This window comes from Arvicola amphibius, chromosome 9, assembly GCF_903992535.2.
Source record: "Arvicola amphibius chromosome 9, mArvAmp1.2, whole genome shotgun sequence".
Classification (NCBI taxonomy): Eukaryota; Metazoa; Chordata; class Mammalia; order Rodentia; family Cricetidae; genus Arvicola; species Arvicola amphibius.
This window is the reverse complement of record NC_052055.2, coordinates 80390218-80413200: the sequence shown is the minus strand read 5'-3', so window position 1 is coordinate 80413200 and position 22983 is coordinate 80390218. Positions and strand designations below refer to the sequence as shown.

Below are 22983 nucleotides of genomic sequence, written 5' to 3'. Positions count from 1 at the left end.
TATGTTTATATTTCTCCTGAGCATGTAGTGTGACCTATGAGATTCCTTATCTATACTTTAAGAAGTGTTGGGATTTCTGTTGTTTAGGTAAATGTCCTGATCTATTGTTTGCCCTGGTGATTAAGTGTGAAATAAAATTTTAGAACCAAATATCAGTATATAATTTCTGTTTCCCCCCATGTTTCTGATGCATATCATGGAGTTTCAGAAGCCATGTTACAGCACAAAAATCTTTCATTCCACTTTGTAATTGATTGCTAAAGATCTGAGAATTTGCTTGGATCAAATCCCAGGACACTAAATCAGGATATGTTCCTGCATGGTATCATCTCTAAAAGGAGTGTGTGCTTGTCTTTCACTTTCTGTATGTGTAAGGTTTGGTTTTCATAGTTAAGTCTTATAAGAAATCTGGTGTAGAATCATTTGCACACCAGTTTTGATTATTTATAACTCCAGATAATTTTAATTAATAATTGAAAATCAAAATGGAATATCTTACATGTACATGATATGTTGCGTCTTACTACCTTGGTCTCTTTGTATATGGGTCTTATATTTAGTATGAAATATACGATGTTTCTACTTTACTTTCATAATTTCTATGTATCTAATACATACACACAAGTAATTTTTATAGTAGCAAATATTTTTTAATTTATGAATAATTTATAGAACCAAAAGTAGAGATTGGGAGTTATTATTTTTCCTAAAAATAATTATATTAGTATATTTTTATAGTTAATTTTGTTTCACATGACTGAATAATCTCATCCCACATAGAAAATTCTGAAGCAAAGTTTTTGACTTATGATAGAGAAGGAAATAAGACATTAGAGTAATTTTGAATAAGGAATATTTTCTGAAAGTGTTAAAAATAGACAAACATCACAGACACTAAAATTTAAACAAAATGTTTTTATTGAAAATAGATTTTTCTCTCAGACAAACATCCTGACCACAGTTTTGCCTTCATCCACCCCTTCCAACTCCCACCCCTCTGACTTCCCTGCTCCCCTGGAACCACTCTCCCTTTGTTTTCTCTTCAAGAAAGAGCAGGCCTCCCTCCAAGAGATGACATCCAAACAGCACAAATGCATTAAGTCCAAGCCAAAGCCCTTGTAGTAAGGCCTGTCAAGGCAACCCAACAGGAGAGAAAGAATTCCAGGAGCAAGCAAGAGCAAACCCACTCCCACTGTTAGGAGTAGCACAGAAACACCAAGCTTACAGCCAGAGGACCTGTTCCAGACCCATGCAGGTCCCATACTTGTCACTTGGGTCTCTCTGAGACTATGTGTTCTCTGCTCAGTTGATTCAGTGGTCTTTGTTCTCCTGCTGTCCTCCCGCCCCTCCCCTTTGACTCCTATAGTCTCTCCTTTCTCTCTTCTGCTGGGTGTCCTGATATCTGAGGAGATGGACTCTCTGGTGATTACGGAGACCTCTGCATTAGACTCTTTCACTGGCTGTGCATCTCTGCGTCTCTCATCTGATGCAGGAGGATGCCTCTCCGATGATGACTGGATAAGGCATTGATCTATGAGTATAGCAGCATATCATTAGTATTCATTTAATTGATTTCTTTCTTTTTCTTTTTTCCTTCAGTCATGAATCATGTTTGCCTTTTTTTTTTTTCTACACTAAAACTCTGGACTATCTAGTCTCCCATACCAGGCAGCATAGGACTTGTGCTCCCTCTCTTGGTGAGAGCCTCAAGTTAAAACAAACATTGGTTGACCACTTCCACAAGTTTTGTGTTACCATTGCCCCAATACATTTGTCAGGCAGGACAGATTGTAGGTGAATAGTTTTCTGGCTGGGTTTTTGTCTAGGTTTTTCTTTTCATATCCTAAGGAGTACCTTCTAGTGCCATAGAGAGTAGAAGGCAGAGGTTTAGGCTCCATACTGGCACCAGTTAGAACTCTCTACATTCAACAAGCTGAGGTTGATGTTGTCCTCTGCAAATGGGCCTGCTGTCAATTTTCAAAGAATGACTTTCTGTCCTAGCATCAGGCTGGGCTGTTTAGGGATCTCCTTGGGATCCTCTGGGCAAATAACCCAACTGAATGCAACCAGGTCCCACCACTGGAAGCCTTCCCTGGCTAGAAAAGATGGTCAGCCCAAACTCCATACCTTCCTCTACTATAAGTCCCCACTAAGGTCACCATAGTTATTCCAGGAAGTTCATACTGCCCTAGGTTGCCACACGTACCCCCCAATGCTCCACAAGTCCAGCTGGCTCTCCAAACTATTTCACCCTCTCTCTCTCCTACATCCCTCATCCTTCCCACTCAATTTCCTACCCAGCCCACAGTCCACCAGCGGTATTTATTCTATTTTCCCTTCCCAGGGAGGTTCAAGCACCCTCACCCTCACGCCAGAACCTTCCTCTTTATCTAACCTCTCTGGGTCTGTGGATTGTATAGCTTCATTATCAATTATCTAACAGCTAATACCCACTTATAAGAGACTACAAACTATTTGACTTTTTGGGTCTGGGGTATCATCTAAACTATGGATATTACTTGCTCAGCAATTGTGACATGTTTATCATTAGAAACTACGTTAACTTAAATGGGATTTAAAACTTAATTTAAATAAATATTTTATTGTTCAAAATATTTTTAAAATTGGAACTCTCCCCAAATCTGTCAATTACCTTTTATTGACCAGTTTTTAATGCTTAAAATCAAATAACACAAAGAAAACTGTAATAGCATTCCCAGAAATTATCCAGTGAAAATTATCCTTTCTGTCGGCATTGCTACTTTCTTTCCTTTGTGCCATTTTATTTAAGTGAAGGCCATTTTGTAAGCTCTGCAATAATTGTCAAAAGTGATTTTGAATGAAGTGCGTATTTGTCTCTAAACATGGTTTTATTTTGTAGAACATGGCCCTTTCTTAATGACTGCTGATGAACTGCTGTTTGCAAGTTTAAGATTCTCTTACCTAGTACTTAGTTGCTGTAAATTGAGAAAGGTTCCTATCAGTCTTCGTGAATCACACGATTTCAGGTCTTATTGCTGTCTTGTCAGCTCAGGTGGCAGTAAATGAGTACCTCACTCTCCCATCCTGAAAGCTAGGTAGCGGGAGGCATAAATTGTCATGGGAGTTCTGGTTCTGAGGTGTATCCCTTATTATGTTATGCTTTTAATACATTCGTAGCATCAGACCTGAGCAACTTTATTTGTGAGGTTTAAAGAGATGAGGATACAGGGTGCCACTCACAGCCACCTGTCTTACCTTTTAAATTGAGGCTGCAATATGTCCTAACTATTTTGGTCCATGCTTATGAAGTAAGTTGTTCATCCAGTTTTTTTTTTTCTAAATCACATATTCAAAATGATGGTTCCTAGAAACGTCATCATCTGTCTTTGTCCTTAGTGCTGGTCATTGCTCACATTCTTCAATATTTTTTTTTCTCATGGTTTATTTTTTTTATATTTAAAAATTTCCATCTCCTTCCCTCCTCCTCCCCCCTCCCTCCCCTCCTTCTCCCCCTTCTCTCCCCTCCTTCTCCCCCCTCCCTCCCCTCCCCTCCACCCACACCTCCCCTCCCTCCCTCTCAAGGCCAAGGAGCCATCAGGGTTCCCCACTCCATGCCAAGACCAAGGTCCTCCCAACTCCCCCCAGGTCCAGGAAGGTGATCGACCAAGCTGAGAAGGCTCCCACAGATCCCGTCCATGAAGAACAATCAGAGCCCAGAGCCATTGTCCTTTGCCTCTCAGTCAGCCCCCGCTGTTGGCCACATTTTTGTTAGGATTGATTCTTGTGACTGTATTAATTTTTTTTACATGTTGAATATTTATTCAGGGGGTTATGGAGAGGAAAAGGAGAAGGGGGGATGGAGAGAGAGAGACAGAGACAGAGAGACAGAGAGACACACACATGCCAAGAGAGGACAGGAAGCGACTGTATTAATTTTAAATGTCATTAAGAGTAGCAAATTAAATGTTTATCTTAAAGTGATAGTTTATCATTTATAAATGTAAGAGACTGGTATCAGCTCAAGATCCCGAGAGCAAGTTCTCAGCACAAAGGAGATTTATTTGCTCCACAGAGACAAAGGGTGGGTAATAAGAGACAAAGACAGGAGATAGAAGATGAGAAAGAAGGGAAAGGAAACAAGGGAAAAGGTATTTGTCCCAGAGGGTGACAAAGGATAAGGAGGATAGAGAGGACATTTCCCATAGGCAAATGGCGGTTTATAAAGGGAAAAAGAGCCATCTCTCATGGCAGCTCACAACTGTCTGAAGATCCAGTTGCAGGGGATCTGACACCTTCACACCAATGCACATTAAATAAACCATAAAAATATATATTTAAAAAAACAAAGGTAAAATTCCACGTTAGAATGAGGTGTTTAATTTTAATTGGGAATGTTAATTAGGTGAGCTGAAGGGGGTTTTTGATTGCTGGACTTTAATACTTAGATAGCTCAACCTTGGTAGTCAGCCCCAGAAGAGGAAGTGGCCAAATAAGGAAATAGATCTTGGTATCTAGCTTTAGGAGTGCAATCTAACTGTTTAAAACAGGCAGAGGGAATGTGGGGAAGGGCCAGGCATGCTGGAGCCATGCTGCCCTGCTTGGACTGGCTAGAGTCCCTTCAATCAGCATGTATGTTACTCAGTGTTCTTTAAGAAACACTGTTGTCACATTTTAATAAACCCAGTCTTAGATGTGTTGCTGTAGTAAATACGTGCACGAATACCATGTATACCACAAGGCAAACTTGAGTTTAACACATTGCTGAGAAAGCAAAGGAAATACACATATTTTCATTTTGTTTTGTCTGCACTTTTTTCCATATTAAATAGCTTTCATGAATGATTTTAATAATAGATTTATTTCAGAAGAGAGATATCTATAAAATCTTTTGAGATACTGAGGTCAGTGCATGGAAATATTGGTGTTAGAGCTCTTTACAATAATTTCTGATCAATTATCTGCCTCACCTAGAGCACTTATGCTAACAGATATTTTAATGAAACATCAAAATCAATTATACAAAATATGACAGGCATATGGTGAAATGAAACAGAATCATTAAACTAAAGTGAGAAGAAAATTCTGCCCTAATTGTCCAGAGCACTCCTCAAGCCCTGGCATTGATATACTTGACTGTGTATTGTATTAAAAAGTATAAGGAATGTTCAAGGGTACATAGAAAAATGAAGACATTCTTAATATGAATTTTAATTAAGTATTTGTAAATAATGTGGGAAGTTTATTTTATATTACTCTTTCTCTCCTTCAAATAGGTTATGTGGGTATGCAATTTATGTCGAAAGCAGCAAGAGATCTTAACCAAATCTGGAGCATGGTTCTTCGGAAGTGGCCCTCAGCAGCCCAGTCAGGACGGGACTCTGAGTGACACAGCTACAGGTGCTGGATCTGAGGTGCCAAGAGAAAAGAAAGCACGACTCCAAGAGCGATCAAGGTCTCAGACACCTTTGAGTACAGCAGCTGCCTCGTCCCAGGACACTGCCTCCCCTGGTGCACAAGTGGACAGGAGTAAAGGGGCGGAGCCCTCACAGCAAGCCGTGGGACTTGACCAGAAGCAGACATCGAGGTCTAGAAGTGAGCCACCAAGGGAAAGGTAATATTCACTAACATGCTAAGCAAAAGTTGAGGGCTGCCAGAAAGAGCACCTGTTCCCAAGACGCCAGCATGTATTGGGAGGCATATGTGGAAGGATTATTTCTTGGGCCCCATAGACAAGGCAGCAACAGGCCTGAGATTTCTGTCTACATCTAGAATATATCATACCATAAAAGACCTGTTTTGAGAAGCTTGTCTTTCATATCTTACACAGATGTCAATGAAAGATAGGTCAATTATTTGAGTTATAAACTTCCAACTTTGAGCTGAGAAAAGCCTTTAGAAACACTGTTTATTATAGGTTCAGCACGTTAGCAACAAGTGTGCTCTTGAAGTATATGAGGCATGCTCTGACCTCCTGAAAGGCGTGGTGTGACATCAGAGATTGCTTCTCTGTGTATACTTTAAGCTGCACTATAAAAGTAGTGAGGAATTTATGAAGTTAAAGTTAAGGATGATGCAGTGGGTATCTGTGTAGGCATGTGGTCTGAAAGAAAGATTACTGCTTGAGGGGTTTCTATAGGCTACCACTGGCTAGAGTACAACTAGCCAAGGAAGATAGAGGAGAGGAAGCTGGAAAGGTTGTAAGCAAAAGGGTTAGCTATCATGTACTTTTATCCAGGCATAATGGGAAGCTGTCAAAGATATAAGCAAGGGACAATATGATCAGATAACATACAACAAATGTTTCACTATCCATCCATTTATCTGAGTTGATGCTGTCCACTAGAAAACACAGATGTCAAATTGGTCCTCCTGTTGTGTGAGCCCGGACTGGTTGGACCTGACTAGGCTTGATTGCTTCTGTTCCTGTAACTCTTATTTATGGCACTAGGTAAGGAGTAGTCTCCACCCAACGGAAGTGTTTCGAACCTCATTTTCAAACAAAATTTACACAAGATCAATGACTTCAAAGTAAAGTGTGTCTGGATCACAGTCCTGATTCTGCCATAATAGGCAGTGATAGCACACTTTGCAGGGGTGTGCCAAGTATTAACAGCCAAAACAAGGTCCCAGGACGCCATGTGGTGCCTACCTAACTAAATATGGCTGTGATTTCAGCCAGCACTCATGAAACAATCACTATAATTAAATTCAGTGCTAGGAACAAGAGGGAGCAGAGATGATGAGGACATATCTCGTTTCTCACAATATGGGCAAACAATATCCCAGGGAAGATAGACTCCTAGGCAACTAGTCAAGATGTTAATTGATTGATCAGTGCTAGAATATATGTATAGTACTTTAGAAGCTCTAGAAACAAAAAAAAATGGCTTTGAGTTGAGCTTTATAAGATTCCAGGAAGTAGACAATACTAGGGGAGAGTGTGTATGCAGATCTTCTTTGAAAGAAGAAAGGAAGGGCATCAAAAGTACTGCAGTGGCAATAGAACGAAGCTCACTTGGTAATAAAATGTAATGGGTTAAGAAACAAAAATATTAAAAGATGAATTATGGTCAGCAGATGGTGCCTTTAAATATGACAAAGATGGTAGAGCTGTCATTAGTAAAGAAAAAAATAATGAAGTTTGGTTTATGGTAAAAATCTAAATAACATTCCAAGGAGTGCAGAGGCACGAACACTGAGAAGATAAGGTGAGAATACTGGGAAATACAGCATGAACACTGAGAAAAGCAGTGGTCTATAAATAGATAATGAAGACTTGTGTGCTTAATCAGAAGATGGCCAGGTGACAGTTAGGACTCAGGTGACAGTGTGGATTTGGGCAGCCATGGAAAATAGACTGAAAGCATGACTAGTTACTTGGTTGAAAGAATAACTAGTTCCTTTATTGAAAGGATAACTAGTTCCTTTATTGAAAGGATGACTAGTTTCTTGATCAACAGGATAACTAGTTGCTTAGGTTGAGAGGATGACTAGTTCCTTGATTGAAAGGATGACTAGTTGCTTAGGTTGAAAGGACGACTATTTGCTTTCTGTTATTGAAAATTACTTGACCATATTTTGAGCATTAATCAGGAGCTAGTGGAAACAGACCAAGTTAGTAATAAGAAAAATGTATAGCTGGGCGGTGGTGGCGCACGCCTTTAATCCCAGCACTCGGGAGGCAGAGGCAGGCGGATCTCTGTGAGTTCGAGACCAGCCTGGTCTACAAGAGCTAGCTCCAGGACAGGCTCTAAAGCTGCAGAGAAACCCTGTCTCAAAAAAAAAACCAAAAAAAAAAAAAAGAAAAGAAAAAAGTATCATTAGTTGAGCCCAAAACGCAGAATGGAGAATCCTACCATAGGCATAATAGCCAACCTTACTTAAAGCACCCTCACTGATGGGTCTCCTTTAATGACATCATGGACTCTGCATTGTAACCAACCATCACAGCATCTCCAAAAGAGTAAACTGTTTTGACATAAACTTCTACCAAGTGCAAAAAAAAAATGTTAGAAACTAATGAGCTATTTGTAAACAATACATTCACGGCATTTTGAAAATTGTAGGTACTAATTACCAATCCGTGGTGGTGTTAGATCCCTTCCATTGCAAAACTGCAACCCCATACTTTAAGGTCCACTTTGAGGTCCATGCCCTCTTCGTGTTATAGTGCCATGGAGATATAAATACCTCGAGCAGAACTCACCATGCTTCTGTCTTATTCCTTGCCACTCATTCCCCTTCTGATACTTTTTTTTAACTTGTGAGCAAATGCTACTGCCCTAACCAGATCGCCCATGGTCCTTAGAATTCCAAAGCAAGTCTGGGTCGTCTCCACTTTAACTGCACATTAGAAATAGCACAGAAGGCTAATTTTGCCGAGGCAAAAAGGTTTTCCAGCCACTTCTGGAATAACATCAGAGACATCCCGGACCAGGTGCTTTGTATGGAGAAATGCTGAAGTATTCTTTTACAGGATTAGAAGACCCACCGAACCCCTTTCCTTTAATTTTATCTTTGCCTGCAAGAAAAATAGAACATATAAGAAATGAAAACTTCAAAAACTCGTTTCTTCTTTGGGACATTTGTTCTCTTGAAATAAAAACGAGTAAAGGAAGAGAAAATGAAGGGCTCTAAACATAGCAGTATGTCTGAGCTGAGGATGCTTGGCTGTAGAGTGCCTTCCTGGCATGCGCAGGTTCTTGGCGTGCAGTCCCAGTGCTGTAAGAAACAAACAAGTAAATAAATATCAGTATTTCTATTAATGGGAGCCGAGAAAGTTAAAATATAAGCTATAGCTCAGCCATTGTTTTCTGATTAATGCTATGATATATGAAAGAAAGGCTTGGGTGTCCACAATCAAGTCAAAATGAATTTGCTCTGTTATCAGAGTGCTACCAGATTGGATTTCTGAAATAAGCATATTTGTATTTATGAAAGTTTCATTAATTAGTCGAGAATTGTTAAGTACACAATGCTCATATATGCGTGTGTGGAAAACGCATTTGATCTTGCAGTGATGTATATTTATCTTTAGGTCTTATGTTATTATTGTCCATATTATTTCTATCTGTATCATTTTAAGTCTCAAGGGAATGTAAGCATTAAAATGTGCTTATTGAATTAATACTCATGATTTTTTATTTAAATGCAACTTTAAAGGTGAAAATAAGTTTTTGATCCTAAAGTCATGCAAAGGGTTCACATTTAAAGTTAATCAGTACATAAATTTAACTCCATTCTTTACTTCAAATTTTAGTCAGTCACGGGATTCTAACTAATCATAGGAAATAATCTATTTAGGCCTGAATGCTGAGACAAAGATGTTTCTAGGTGTGCTGTTTAAATTTTATCAACTGTTCTTTGCACACCACAGGAAGAAGGCTCCAGGGCTTTCGGAGCAGAATGGCAAGGGAGGCCTGAAGAGCGAGCGCAAACGCGTGCCTAAGTCCGCGGTGCAGCCCGGGGAGGGGACCGCGGAAGAGCGGGAGCGGAAGGAAAGGCGGGAAACCCGCAGGCTGGAGAAAGGGCGCTCCCAGGACTACCCGGACCGGCCGGAGAAACGAGAGGATGGCAGGGCGGCGGAGGACGAGAAGCAGAGGAAAGAGGAGGAGTACCAGACCAGGTACCGCAGCGACCCGAACCTGGCGCGCTACCCCGTGAAGCCGCCTCCTGAGGAGCAGCAGATGCGCATGCACGCCCGGGTGTCCCGCGCGAGGCACGAGCGGCGCCACAGCGACGTGGCTCTCCCGCACACCGAAGCTGCAGCCGCGCCGGCCGAGGCCACGGCGGGCAAGCGCGCGCCAGCCGCCACCAGGGCCTCTCCGCCTGAGTCCCCACGCGCGCGCGCGCCCGCCGCCCAGCCTCCCGCCGAGCACGGCCCGCTGGCTCCACGGCCAGTCCCGGGTCCTGCAGAGCCGCCCGAGCCGCGCCTCCCCGAGCCGCTCCGTAAGCAGGGCCGCCTGGACCCGGGCTCGGCCGTGCTCCTGCGCAAGGCCAAGCGCGAGAAGGCAGAGAGCATGCTGCGGAACGACTCGCTGAGCTCCGACCAGTCCGAGTCCGTGCGACCGTCCCCGCCCAAGCCGCACCGGCCCAAGCGAGGAGGCAAGAGGCGACAGATGTCGGTGAGCAGCTCGGAGGAAGAGGGCGTGTCCACACCAGAGTACACCAGCTGCGAGGACGTGGAGCTGGAGAGCGAGAGCGTGAGCGAGAAAGGTGAGCGCGGCTCAGAGGTGAAGATGCGCGCGGGTGCCTGGCTAGGAGATGCTGGGGCGGGGGTAGCTTTGTGCCTGGCGCACCTGCGCCTGAGAAATGCGCTGGGATGCCCGCCGCGGAGATGCTGCCCTCCTAGGTTCCTGTGTACCAGGCGCACATGAACCTCCATCAGCCTTCAGCCAAGTCTGTGATGGGCGCTTAAAGGCGCGTGGCCCAGGGTGGATGCATGCCTACTGGCTTTAGAGGTCCACCTGCTGAGGTCACAGTCAAGTGAAGGTGTTTGTTTTCCTAATTGAGAGGTGGAAACATAGAGCACTCTCAGGTGGAGACGCAGGCAGTGAAAGGTTGTACTTTTCTTTTTCTTGCCTTTAATAAAGCCCTACTGCCAGCTCCCGTTTTGAATGAGGAGAGTTTCTTATTGATTTTGTTTCCTGTTATTTAGGGAACTAAGAGTGCAGTCTTATATTTTGAAGTCATTATTTGGGGATGAATTTGTTTATGGGGTAACTTATTTTCTAGAAAACTAAACTGCGTGTATAAACGAGTGTCTATGCCGTAAAAAAAAAAAGTTCATTTGTGCATATTCCATTCCTAAAGGTTTTTTTCCGATTTCAATTTGATCCTTCTCAAAATTTGTAAATAGATTCTAAATGATCTCATTTGAGGTCCTACACATTATGATGCATAGTAACTTTGAGGCATGAAGTTCACATTCCAAAGTAACTGAGACAGTATGAGGCTTTTCTCTCCAAAGCAGTATTTTACAGTCTATTTAGGCTTAAGTTAACTGAAGTTAAATAAATGTAACAGTTCTGTTCCCTAATCTCACCAGCCATATTTCAAGTGTTCAAAAAATCTATTAAAAAATGCTGGTCTAGGAAGTGCTTCAATTTAAAATTAAAATTACATGCCTCTCTTGGAGGGTATTCGCATTTTGATGCTTTTCATTCAGATAAAGCTGACTGAAATTCTAACTTTGGTGGTGAACACCTTCCTTCTGGTAGTTCTGTTTGGGGTTTCTGTGTGTCTATTAATATGTTTGTATTGGGTAGGGCTATTCTGCTATGTACCCCCTCTTAATTTATAACATCTAGTTTCATGCTATAATATATTCTAAACATAATCAATTTTATTTAAAGAATATGCTTGTTTTTTCATTGTCTGACTGCTTTCCTTTGATGACATCTCTTAGTGTCCACACAATGTAGAACTCTATACAGGAACAGTTAATAAACTTCATTCTCTCATTAGTGTTACTGCAAACCAACTTGGAAAGTTGTCTTTGGGATTTGTATGTGTCTAAGTTGAATTTGTCTCTTTTAGCTTGCATTCACATGGCATCTCTTTGTAAGGTGCACACTGACTTCGAACTTTTACTGTCAGCTGATGAATAATCCATGGTAACTGCCTTTGAATTAACTACATAAACACTGTGTTTGACGGGTGTGTTGATAAGTACTGATGGAGGGGTAGACATGTATAATTTCCATAAAGGAAAGAATCTACACCATCTCTTAATCAGTTTATGCTACATATTAGGATGAGTGTGGACTCTGGTAATCACCCTCCACATTACTTACAATAGAAAAAAATGATTTAAGGAAACCCGACAAGATGCATGGACAATCAGATGCCAGGCATGGTGTGATGTGTGGAGTTTGTTACCTCCACAGGCAGCCTTCCCTGGGACTTCAGTGACCTCTTGGAACAGACATAACCTCACAATCCAGAGTGCAAGCTCCTCTTCTGGAAACAGAGGAGGAACATCTACAGGAACATTATAAATCCATACTTCTTAATTTGTGTTCAATCTCATGTTCAAGTGACTTTTTAAATTCCCCAGCCCCTAAGTTCTACTCTGATATTTTAATCCTAAATTAATCATTATAAAATGAAATTGCTAAGTGCATTATAAGTAACCTCTTAGCAGTACACCATAGGCATTTCCTTGCTCAAACTTTATTTATAAGTGCTACCATACCCCACAATTCCCTAAGGACCATTTCGGCAGCCATGACAGTCTGACCTACCCCGTGACACTGCCCAAATTACCTAACCTTCACGTGCCTTCATTTTCTTACTGGCATGAGTGTCTAACTTGTAGGGTTGCTGAATGAAAGATGATGCATATGTATAAAAACCAGATGTTAAATTAGCATTCTGTTTGCCTTGATTTTTTCCTGTGGTGTCAGCCCTACAGACATCTGTGTCAGTTTTTTTTTTTTATTTTTCTTTCTTTTTTGTCACAATGACAAATACCTGAGATAAGCAACTTGAAAGCCCAAAGATTAATTTTGGTTCTTAGTTTCAGAAATAGCCTCCATGGCTGGCTGGCTAAGTTGCTTGTGTAAGTTTTCTGTAGTACGTAGAGCACCATGTCTGAGAGAACATGTCACATGGTGGCAAGAAACAGAGCAATAGGAAAGTATCAGCATCAAGGGACATCTTTGCAAGGCATGTCTCCAGTGACCTATTTCCTCCCAACTAGAACCTACCTCTTGATCTAATTTATATCACATTTCAACAATAATTTTTGAATTTCAAATCTATGAGAATAGTAGTTGATAGAGGCATTGTCCTCATGATCCAGTACTTCCCGAAAGTTCTTTCCTGACACTGTTGAAGTTAGAACCAGACTTTAAACAAGTGAGCCTCAGATGGGTACGATGGCTCCTGTCTGTCATCTCAACCTGTTCAAGAAGCTGAGGTAGGAGAATTGCCAAAAAGATGATGACAACGTGGGCAGCATAGTGAAGAACAACGTGCAAAAGTCTCAGGCCTTTAGGAAGGGTGATTCATAGGCAAACTGTAACAGTATCTAAAATTGTAGTGACTGTGGCAAAATTACTTGTGTCTGACATGTACAGAGGAGAAAACCAAGCAGCTGTCTATGACAAAGGACCCCATGGGACAAGCAGGAGATTAGCTGTTTGCAAAGAGGCTTCTTGGGGACCAATAGAAGCCATGTTATATATTTCAGAGTCAGAGGACAGTGACCACCATAGTATATGACCTAAAGGGACAGTGGGAGACACGGCTGTAGTTGACTGTATCTAGGTCATTGTCTTGTCCTATTTGAAAGTTTCCCAATTAAGATAAATATTTAACATGATACCTACTGTATTGTAACTACTTAGTATATTGCCTTGTTGATCTATTGGCATTAATGCCAATTTTAATTTTAATTTTTAGCGAATGTATAGTTAGCACATTCTATGGCTGTACCAAAGTTAAAAAGTGTACGTATGTCCCCTTTCCTCACAGAGTTTTCATTCTTTTGAGAGCATGAGCGATACATAATTATAGTTGGCTGGGGTGATTCATGACTGTAGTCCTGGTACTTTGAGGTTAAGATTGAAGGATCGTGAACTAAGGCTAGCTTAGCCTAGTCTGTATAGAAAGAGCCTGGCCCACCCATGCTACACAGTCAGACCCATTTGCACAAGAAGGGGTGGGTGAGTATATAGGGCACTGCCTAGTATTCTCAAGGCACTGGGTTGGTCGCAGCACCACAATAGTGATAAGTCTACCATATTCTACTATACAATTACACAATAGTGATAAGTCTACCATACAATCATATTCTCTCCCTTCCTACTATCCTTAGATTATCCCACCTCCCATCCACTCCAATTTGTCATACTAGTGTTTTCTCTCTTCGTCTCTCTCTCTTCTACCCCTCCCCTTCTCTCTCTCCCTCTCTCTTTTGTGTCTGTCTCCCTCTTCCATTTACCACCCTCAAAATTAGTAAGATAAATATCAAAAACAAAAACAAAGCAAAAAGTACACAAAAATCATGGAGTAAGTTTTTTTTTTTTTTTTTTTTTTTTTTTTGCTGGCCAACTACTCCAGTGTTGTGCATGCCCTAGACTATGCTTAATATACGCAGTGATGCTCGATTGGAAAAACTGATTTTCCCTTTCCCAGAAGTTATCAATTGCAAATATATTCTTGGTTAGGTGTGGGGCATTTTGTCTACTTTCCCCTTTCAGTGCTGGGATTTTTTTCTGGGTGTCTATGTTGTCACAGTCTCTGTGAGCTTATATGTGCATCAGCCCTGCTGCATCTGAAAGATGCTCTTTCCTTAAAGTCATCTACCACTTCTGGCTCATAGAATTTTCATGGCCCTTCTTCAGCATATATCCCTGAGACTAGACTGGAGGGCTTTGATAAAGACATTCGAGTTTGGTCTGAGAGCTCCAAAGTATCTAACTGTTCACGTTTTGCCAAGTAGAACACTTATGTATCTCCTTTCTCATAGTTTATGGATACTAACAAATATAAGTATTTCTTCTTAGAAAAGAAGAGGTAAACAGTAAACTCAATCTTGATATTTAGTTTGCTCTTAAATTTAGATGAAATTTGTAATATAGTCCCTTGTCTGGAACTCAAGTGAACATTTGTGAAGATGTCTATGTGGAGAGAGAAGCCAAGATGTTGCCATCTCTGAGAAAAGAAAGAAACGGAGTCAGTTTGGGGATGAGAAAACACTGCTGATTTGTTCCAAGGAGTTAAGCCACTTATTCTAGCAAGGAACTTACTGTGGAAGTTCTAAGTCATGAGGAGTTGGAAGAAGAAGCTTGATCTCATCTTCCCTTTGAGTGAACAATACAATGCCATTTCTTTATTCCTTTAAATATGTGTGCATACATACTTTTTTATTTTATGCATTTTGTATGTTTATTTTGTGTTGGATCAAGTGGCGTATTTTGTTTATTCTTCAATGTATCCAATGAGCTTAAACATGGAAGACCTTACCATGCGATGACGATTGGACAGCTGAAAATGAGCATTAGCAGCCAAGCAGTTTGCTCGTCTGATTTCTTTTCTTGTTTTTGCTATTACAAATAATGCAGAAAAGGGAGGAGAGACCAGTGCCTGCCTTTGATGAGGGAAAATAAAATATGATCTGTCCTCCTAACCTGTCTCAATGAATGAGCAGTGATTTTAGTTGCTGGATGCTTTGCTTAGAGGAAGGAGGAAGAGGAGAGGATAGACAACTGGGACAGGAAAGGTGGAGATGTAAAATGGATATGACATTGGCCTTAGCTGCATGATCATATGTGAAATTTAAATATTTGAAAGAGATTGAAAGACCATAACCTTGTCTCTTACTCTGTCCTTGGCTGTTTGACTGTCTGTCTGTCTCTGTCTTTCTCCCTTGTGTAACATGATTTCTATTTTCTAATACTATCTTGAGAAAATGCGTTCATCGTAAAAAAGGCAGACTTTTAGTATCAGATTCTTACTGATACATTAAGTGACTGAAAAAATTCTCCTTGGTTCTAAAATCAGAGTTATGAATAAAAAGGAATTCTATAAAAAGGAAAGAAACTCTATAAAAAGGAGAGAATTTGAATCTTTACATCTAACATAATTATGTTCCATAATATTTCTTTCCAAATTAGTCCTCAGCTAGGGATATTAGTCATTTGATGGCATCTGATATGAGTTTCTGTTCTTGACTCAGGAAAACTAAATTAACATCTGCACTATATCCTTAAAAATAAACATATAATATTTACATGTGCTATGTGATAACTGTATCAATACAGAACATCTTAAAAATAAGTAACTATCAGTCATTTGAAGGGGAGTTATTTCTACTCCCAAGTCCATTGAGAAAAATACTTGCAGTTGAAGATTTTACTGTCACCTATTTTATCTCAGGAAGGTTTTCTTCAGAATCTTTGCAAAATGCAGAATCATACTGCAGTGTTCTGGCCCATTTTATCCGGTGAAGGAAAAGGTTGTCCTTACTTTTGGTTCAATTTAGGAGAATCACAAGATCTCAGAAACGAAAGATAATCTCTCCATTCATACCCTGCTGGACTGAGGAGGGTATGTGGTGGTCACAACTTCCCGGTTCCATGCCCTTGAGGCTTCTTGCCTGTCCTAGCTCTTCAAACATGGAGCACATCTTGTTTCTAGTGCTACCCTAAAGTTTTGAGAAGTGTGTATTATCAGTCCAGCTGCTTGTCCTGCTTGTCCATGGGCCAGTGTGCCTCTCTTGTTTCTAGTGGATTTCTGAGACTAAGTATGGAATTTGAACCTTATTCTGGTCATTACTCACGTGAGGGAGAGGCTTGTGTCTGAGTCTGTTCAAGGCCCTCTAACTGAAGTTTGCATGGCTTGCCATCTATGATCCATGTCTAAGATTGAGAGGCTCCATCTCCAACTGTTGTCAACCACTGATGGGAATTACCATACTAGGAACCCAAATATGCCTTCCATTTTGTTCTTTGTATACTGAGTGGTATACAAAGGTCTGATTCTCTGTCTTTCTGGATTTAATGTTTATTGCCTATGCCTGTCATCTTTGCCTGTCTTCTTTTATCTACTTCCTATCTATTGGTGGCAGTACTTCTTCTTCCTTCTGCATTCCAACAGACATATCTAAATTTAGTTTCAGAACACTGAGGCTGCTATCTTCAAGATGACATCGAGGTTATATTAGTCTTCTAGCACTGCAAAGAAGTACCATAGATATGGTGGTTAAAGCAGCAGAAATGTATTTTCTCACAGTTTTGGAGGTCACAAGTCACAGATGACGGTACAGATAGGGTTGATGCCTTTTATGTTTCTCTGGCCTATGTTTGGCTCTTCCTGTGTTTTTATTTTACTTTCCTCAGTGGGTATCTATAATCTTCCTTTCCTTTTTCCCTAAAGACATTAACCACAGTATTAAGAATCCTTCACATTGTTCTCATTTTTGATTTACTCTCTCTCTCTCTGTTTTTTTTTTTTTTTTTTTGGTTTTTCGAGACAGGGTTTCCCTGTAGTTTCTAGAGCCTGTCCTGGAGCTAGCTCTTGTAGACCAGGCTGGCCTTGAACTCAGAGATCCACCTGCCTCTGCCTCCCGAGTGCTGGGATTAAAGGCGTGCGCCACCACCGCCCGGCTTGATTTACTCTCTTAAAGATGCTCTAGGATACTGCATTTAGGATTTTATTGACTGAGGACAGTGAGCAGTCCTGTGACAGAACAAACACTTGAGAAAAGAAGGTTAGAGCGAGGAGTTATTTTGTCTCAAGGTATCAGTGGTGTTACTCAGTCTATTGCCCCAGGTCTGTTGGTTCTGGGCTTAAATTTAGGGAGAGCCTGTTAGCAGGGATATGTAGCAGTGGCTGCTCCATTCCTGGCAATCAGAAAAGGGTAGAGAATGAGGATGAATGGATATTTCTATTACAGGTTTTCTTTCTGTAACACCCATTTTCCATCTGAGCCACTTGACCAGGGGACACTGCCACCCAAATTTAAGACTGGTCATCTCCCATGGTTAATCCTCTGCAAATACGTGCAGAGACACACCTAGTTGTGGGATTGCTAAACTCAGAGATGCGTCTCAATCCAGTTGACAATCAAGGTGTCTGCCCATGTGTCTGATACTCAAACATATTTACTTAAACCATAACATTTTAACACTTGCTCGCAAAAGTTCCATATCCATCTCATTATTGCAAAATTTATTTAGATTATCTCCAAGAGTTCCTTTGTTACTTTAAAAGATACTGATGATGTATGCTTGTATGTATGTTTGTGTGGGTATATCTGCCATGGCATACATGTGAGGTCACAGGACATGGTGGTGAAATCAGTTCTTTCCCTTCTCATTTCTGTGGGTTTCAGGTATTGAACTCAGTTGACAAGCTTACTTGATTAGTACTTCTCAATGATCCATTGCACTAGACTCAAGTCCCCCCATATTCTTAACAGATCCTACAATGTTCAAAAGTTGAAAATCAAAGTCTCCTCTGAGCCTAAAGGCAAATGCTTGTGAGACTCTGCAAACCTAAAACATGTTACATACTTGCAGTGCACAATGGCACGGAGTGTGTATTTCCATTCAACAATGGGAGAATCATTTTATATTTGAGTCGGTGCTATAGTTTGGCAGTGAAATGTTTTCCCATAGGCTCATATGATAGAGGAGAGTCATCTGTCTATGTGTTACTTTCATTGGTTAATAAAGAAACTGCCTTGGCCCTTTAATAGGACAGAAAATTAGGTAGGCGGAGTAGACAGAACAGAATTGTGGGAGAAAGAAAGCTGAGTCAGGCAGACGTCTCAGGCAGATGCCATAGCTCTCCTCTCCGAGATGGACACAGGTTAAGATCTCTCCTGGTAAGCCACCCCTCGTGGTGCTACACAGATTACTAAATATGGGTTAAAGCAAGATGTGAGAATTAGCCAATAAGAGGCTGAAACTAATGGTCCAGGCAGTGTTTAAAAGAATACAGTTTCCGTGTAATTGTTTTTGGTAAAGGTAGCCGGGTGGGAATGCAGCCCGCCGCTCCTTACTACACTCATATAATTTCATCCTTGGTCCCAGACAAAAAAGCTGGGTTCATGAGATTATTAAGCCTTTGGGACTGTGCTAAAAGAAGTAGATCACTGAGAATGAGCCCTGAAGACTATAGTCACTCTGGTTCTAACTTGAATTCTTTGTTTCTCATCAATACCATATCTTACCACAGCCTAAGTTGAGACCACATTGTATGTTCCACATCCTGATAGGAACCAAGTTGGTTGCTTCATAATTCTAGTTACTTGGTCAGGTATTTTGTTACAGGGTTGTAAAAGTAACTAATACTGTGAGTTTTCTTTGCTATGACCAAATATAGTAGGCATAGCTTTAAGACAGAATTCCTTTCTGTGGCTCAGATATTGAGATGTTTGGGTTATTGTTGGCATGACTTAGCTATATTTTAGACATGAAACAGGGTGACTATTGAAGAGCTAGGAACACGTAACAGAAGTTACTTCATGGAAGGGAAAATATGGATGGGAGGATTAATTAATTGATTGTTCAATTGGAAGAGAGATCTAATAGTCGTTTTCTCATTTTCCTTTCTGTATTCATATTAAATCAATAGTGTGATTCACTATATGGGTAAACATCAGTCCAAGCAAGTTCAAAATCAAGAACAACTATCACTGTATCATAGTAAGTTTTTCTTGTTGATAAGTAGCATACTTATTTAAAAATCCATGTATCTGAAGAAAGGATAAAAAATCAATCAAACTATGTTTGGGAAATTAAATAAAGAGGACAAATATCCATCTATATTTTTGAACTCCAGCCCAACACTTGGATTTCATTGCTTAACAGACTAACAGAAGTGAATTCTGCCTATCATGGCATTGTGGATCTTGAAAATTCACAAAGGGGATTGAGGAACAGAACAGAACAGAAGCCTTTAAAATGCTTGATAGAGGGATAGAAAAGATGTCCCAGAGGTTAAGAGGTTAAGTGGTTGCAAAGTTCTCAAGTGTCCTTCCCAGCATGTTGAATGATTCACAGAGGCCTGAGTCTGGCTTCAGGAGATATAGCGCCCTCCTCTGTCCTTTGTGGGAACATCATATGCACATTACCCAATTTTAAAGTTTTAAAAATTTAATTTTAGGAACAGAAACATTTAAGTTATCCAACTTTGATGTAAAGATTGGAAAAATAGAAGCTCATTCAATACAGATGTGTTTATTGTTCTCACAATGTATCATCCCAGTTAGTTTGGAGGTAGAAATCCTACTGGGTAAAATCTGAGCCACCAGTCCTTTATCTTCCCACCATAGTCCAAGCCTGCCTGTCTTGAGCCTCACCTTTCCTGGCATTCTGCTCTTGCTGACTGATTTGTAGTCCTTCCCCGACTTTCACATTTATCACCAGCTTCTCTGACTCAATTTCTTGACAGCATTCTGCCCCTTAAATGCCTCCAGTGCCAGGACATTTATTTCCTACTCCTTATTTCTTTTGAAGTATCCAGTTTTTTTTTTATTTTGTGGATGTTTGTGTTCCCAGATGGAAACATATCATAAGTTTGAGTGGGTGTATTATTTTTCAATACTTATGTTTAGTTTTACTAATGAGACAACTGAAAATAACTTACGTGGAGATATAGTTTTCAAAGATGGATTCATTTTTAACTCGTAGAGGTGCACACTTGAGTAAAGAGAAAATATACACGAAAATACTACTGTAGATAACTGATTATGAAAACAATAGTGTTTCCTATCTTCTAATTCTTTGTGCATCTCTGCAGTTTATTGTTTTAATGCATTCGGAAAAAGCACTGCAGACAGTAAGTACCAGGATGTTGAATTATGGCAAATTAAATTTGGGAGTGTTGCTCAGTGGTAAATCATTTGCTTACCATGTGAGAGTCCTTACTTTCTAGTTTCACAATTGTGTTTCTTTATTTTATAACTTGAAATCAAATTCTTTGAACTATAAAGGAGCTGTGATAGCTCTGCCATTAAATATTTACTTAATGAATATTTTAATGCTGTAGAAAAATTAAATATCCACAGGTAAATTTACGGCATGCATTATAGAAGAGAATTGCCCTTGGAATCGGAAAGGCTGTAAACTAACGTTAATAACATAATATCAAAAATAACAGTAAAACACTCAGTATAGTGTAAACTTCCTAACTGAATGGCAAGAAAGAAAGAAAATTGGAAATGAAATTGGTATCATACCCCTGAAGAATAGAGAACAAACATTAGATTTGGGGACTGCAGAGTATTTGTTGTTTGAGAAATTATGGATTACTTTGGAAACTAAGGACCTTTAGGGAGCCATCCATTAAATTAAGCATGTAAGACTGTATTTCTCAGTAAAGGGTAAGTTGAAATTATCTTGGGAATTGCTAGATTCAAGTAAACTTGATGTTTGGAACTTTCTTTAAGGGTCATTTTTCTCTTTCATGGACTGCTTTCCCATTTCCTGGCCTCTTCTGCTACTTCTGCTTCCTAAATATTCATATATGGAAATCAGAAGCTAGGGCCTACATATTGAAAGAATATACACTATTTGTCTTTCTGACCCTTTGTCCCTTTACTTAAGGTGATGTTTACAATTCAGTCATTATAACTACTTAGACCTCTCCTTTTCCAACTTTATTCTTTGTAGAATATGAACAGTATTCATTCTTCTGTTGAAAGGCTAAGGATAGTAAAATGGTATTGATTAATTTTCATCTTTTAAGTAATAGTGTCTTGGAGCATATAGTCAGTGCTTTAAATCTAACATTGTTTTCTGTACTGTGTCACAAAATGCCAACACAGTCCTGGGAGATGAACATGAGCTTCTTCCATCCCTGTTGAGTGGAGGAACTTTGGTCAGGGATAGCATCCTGTTGCCTGGCTATTCATACCTGGCTCCCTATTTGTGAACCAGTCACACCATTGGCTTTTCTCCAGATTTGAGCCCAGTATCCATCTATTGACAATTTGTAAATATGCTTTCTGCTTAGAGCAGAGAAGAAATAATTACGTGTCTGTTTATATTTTGAAAACCTCACCATTTTATCGAGAAGAAAAATTTAAAAGGTAACTAAGGGAAGAATAAATAAAACACCAGCACCCCCCACACTATTTAGACTAAAATAAGCCAGAGAAAACACTGCTCTCTGTTTGATTTACTAGGTAGTGTCTTAGTTGTTTCTCCTATTGCTGTGATAAAATACCCCGACAAAAGCAGCTTAAGGGAGAACGGACTTGGTTTGAATCGCAGTGTGAGATTTCCAGCCATCGTGCAGGAAAGTTGCAGTAGCAGAGCTTGATGCATTGAGTTCTAATCCACAATCAAAACACAGAGAGTGAAAGCTGCTGCACAGCTAAATTTCTCCTTCTTGTTTAGTTCAGGGCTCCAGCATAGAGAATGATGCTACTCAGTGAGGGTGTGTCTTCCTGCCTAAATTAACCAATCACGATAATGCGTCACAGGCATGCCAGGACATTCATCACTTGTTAACTGAGCAGTATAACCATTACAGCAAGTCAATTGCCGATGACTTGGGGGTATGTATCAGTCACTTTTTTTTGTCCTATGTCCAAGGCAACGCATAGAATGGTCGTTTACAGTTGGGGTTTACAGGTCCAGAGAGATCTGAGTTCAATACCATTATAGCAGAGAACATGGCATGAGGTAGGCAGATGTGGTACTGGAGTTCCAGCTGAGACCTCAAATCATGATCCACAAAGAGGAAGCAAAGAACACACTGGGTATGCATTGAAACCTTAAAGCCCACTCCCCATGATGAGCCTCCTAATTCTTCACAAATAGTCCCACCAACTGGGATCCAGTATTCAACACCATGAACATTTGGGAACCATTCTCATTCAAACCACCGTATTCCACTCCCTGGACTCCTCAGGCTTTGACCATGTCATACTGCAAAATGCACTTACTCAACTTCAAAACTCCCCACAGCCTTTTAGATTTAATGGGGTTTAAAGGTTCAAATTTCAAAAGATCTGATGAGAATCAAGGCAATCTCATAGCTCTTGTCTCCATGTAAAAAATCGAAAAGCAAATTACATACTTCTAACATTCAATGACACAGCGTACACAACACTGTTCCAGAAGAAACTAGTGGGGACATAATGATGAAATAGTGGCAGAAAGCAAGGCTGAAGCAACAGGAAGACTCCAAATCCCTAGCTCCATGTCCAGTGTCAAAGGGTTTTACTGGCTTCATCCACCTAGCTGTGCTGCATACAACATACATTGCTCTCTTGAACTGGTTCCACTCACTGTGTGCAGCTCTCATTAGTAGGTATCCCACTGGTCTGGCAGCTCTTATGTGTGGTTTGAGCTGTAAGCCCTCAGCTGTACCTGCTACCATGCATTTAGTTCACTATCGTTGGGGTCTCCAGGACAGTCCAGTCTTCACTTTTCATAGCCGTCAGCAGTGGCTTTCAGGGGCTTTTGCACTCTCAGGAATTTCAGGCAAGAACTACCTTGCCACACATTGCCTGACCTCAGTGGCTCTCCTTATTCA

General features: G+C 40.4%; 1 protein-coding gene across 6 annotated transcripts in view; it reads left to right on the top strand.

Annotated features, from left to right (window-relative positions):
- Window positions 1-22983, top strand: part of Rims1 (regulating synaptic membrane exocytosis 1) — a 473179-nt gene that overhangs the window by 253960 nt on the left and 196236 nt on the right. For 5 of the 6 annotated variants that reach the window (XM_038344177.1, XM_038344176.1, XM_038344175.1 and 2 more), the window contains exons 6-7: window positions 5256-5593; window positions 9359-10197. In XM_038344177.1, the coding sequence (XP_038200105.1) occupies window positions 5256-5593; window positions 9359-10197 (1177 nt within the window). The remainder of the gene's footprint in view (window positions 1-5255; window positions 5594-9358; window positions 10198-22983) is intronic. The other variant, XM_042055795.1, reaches the window with a different exon arrangement.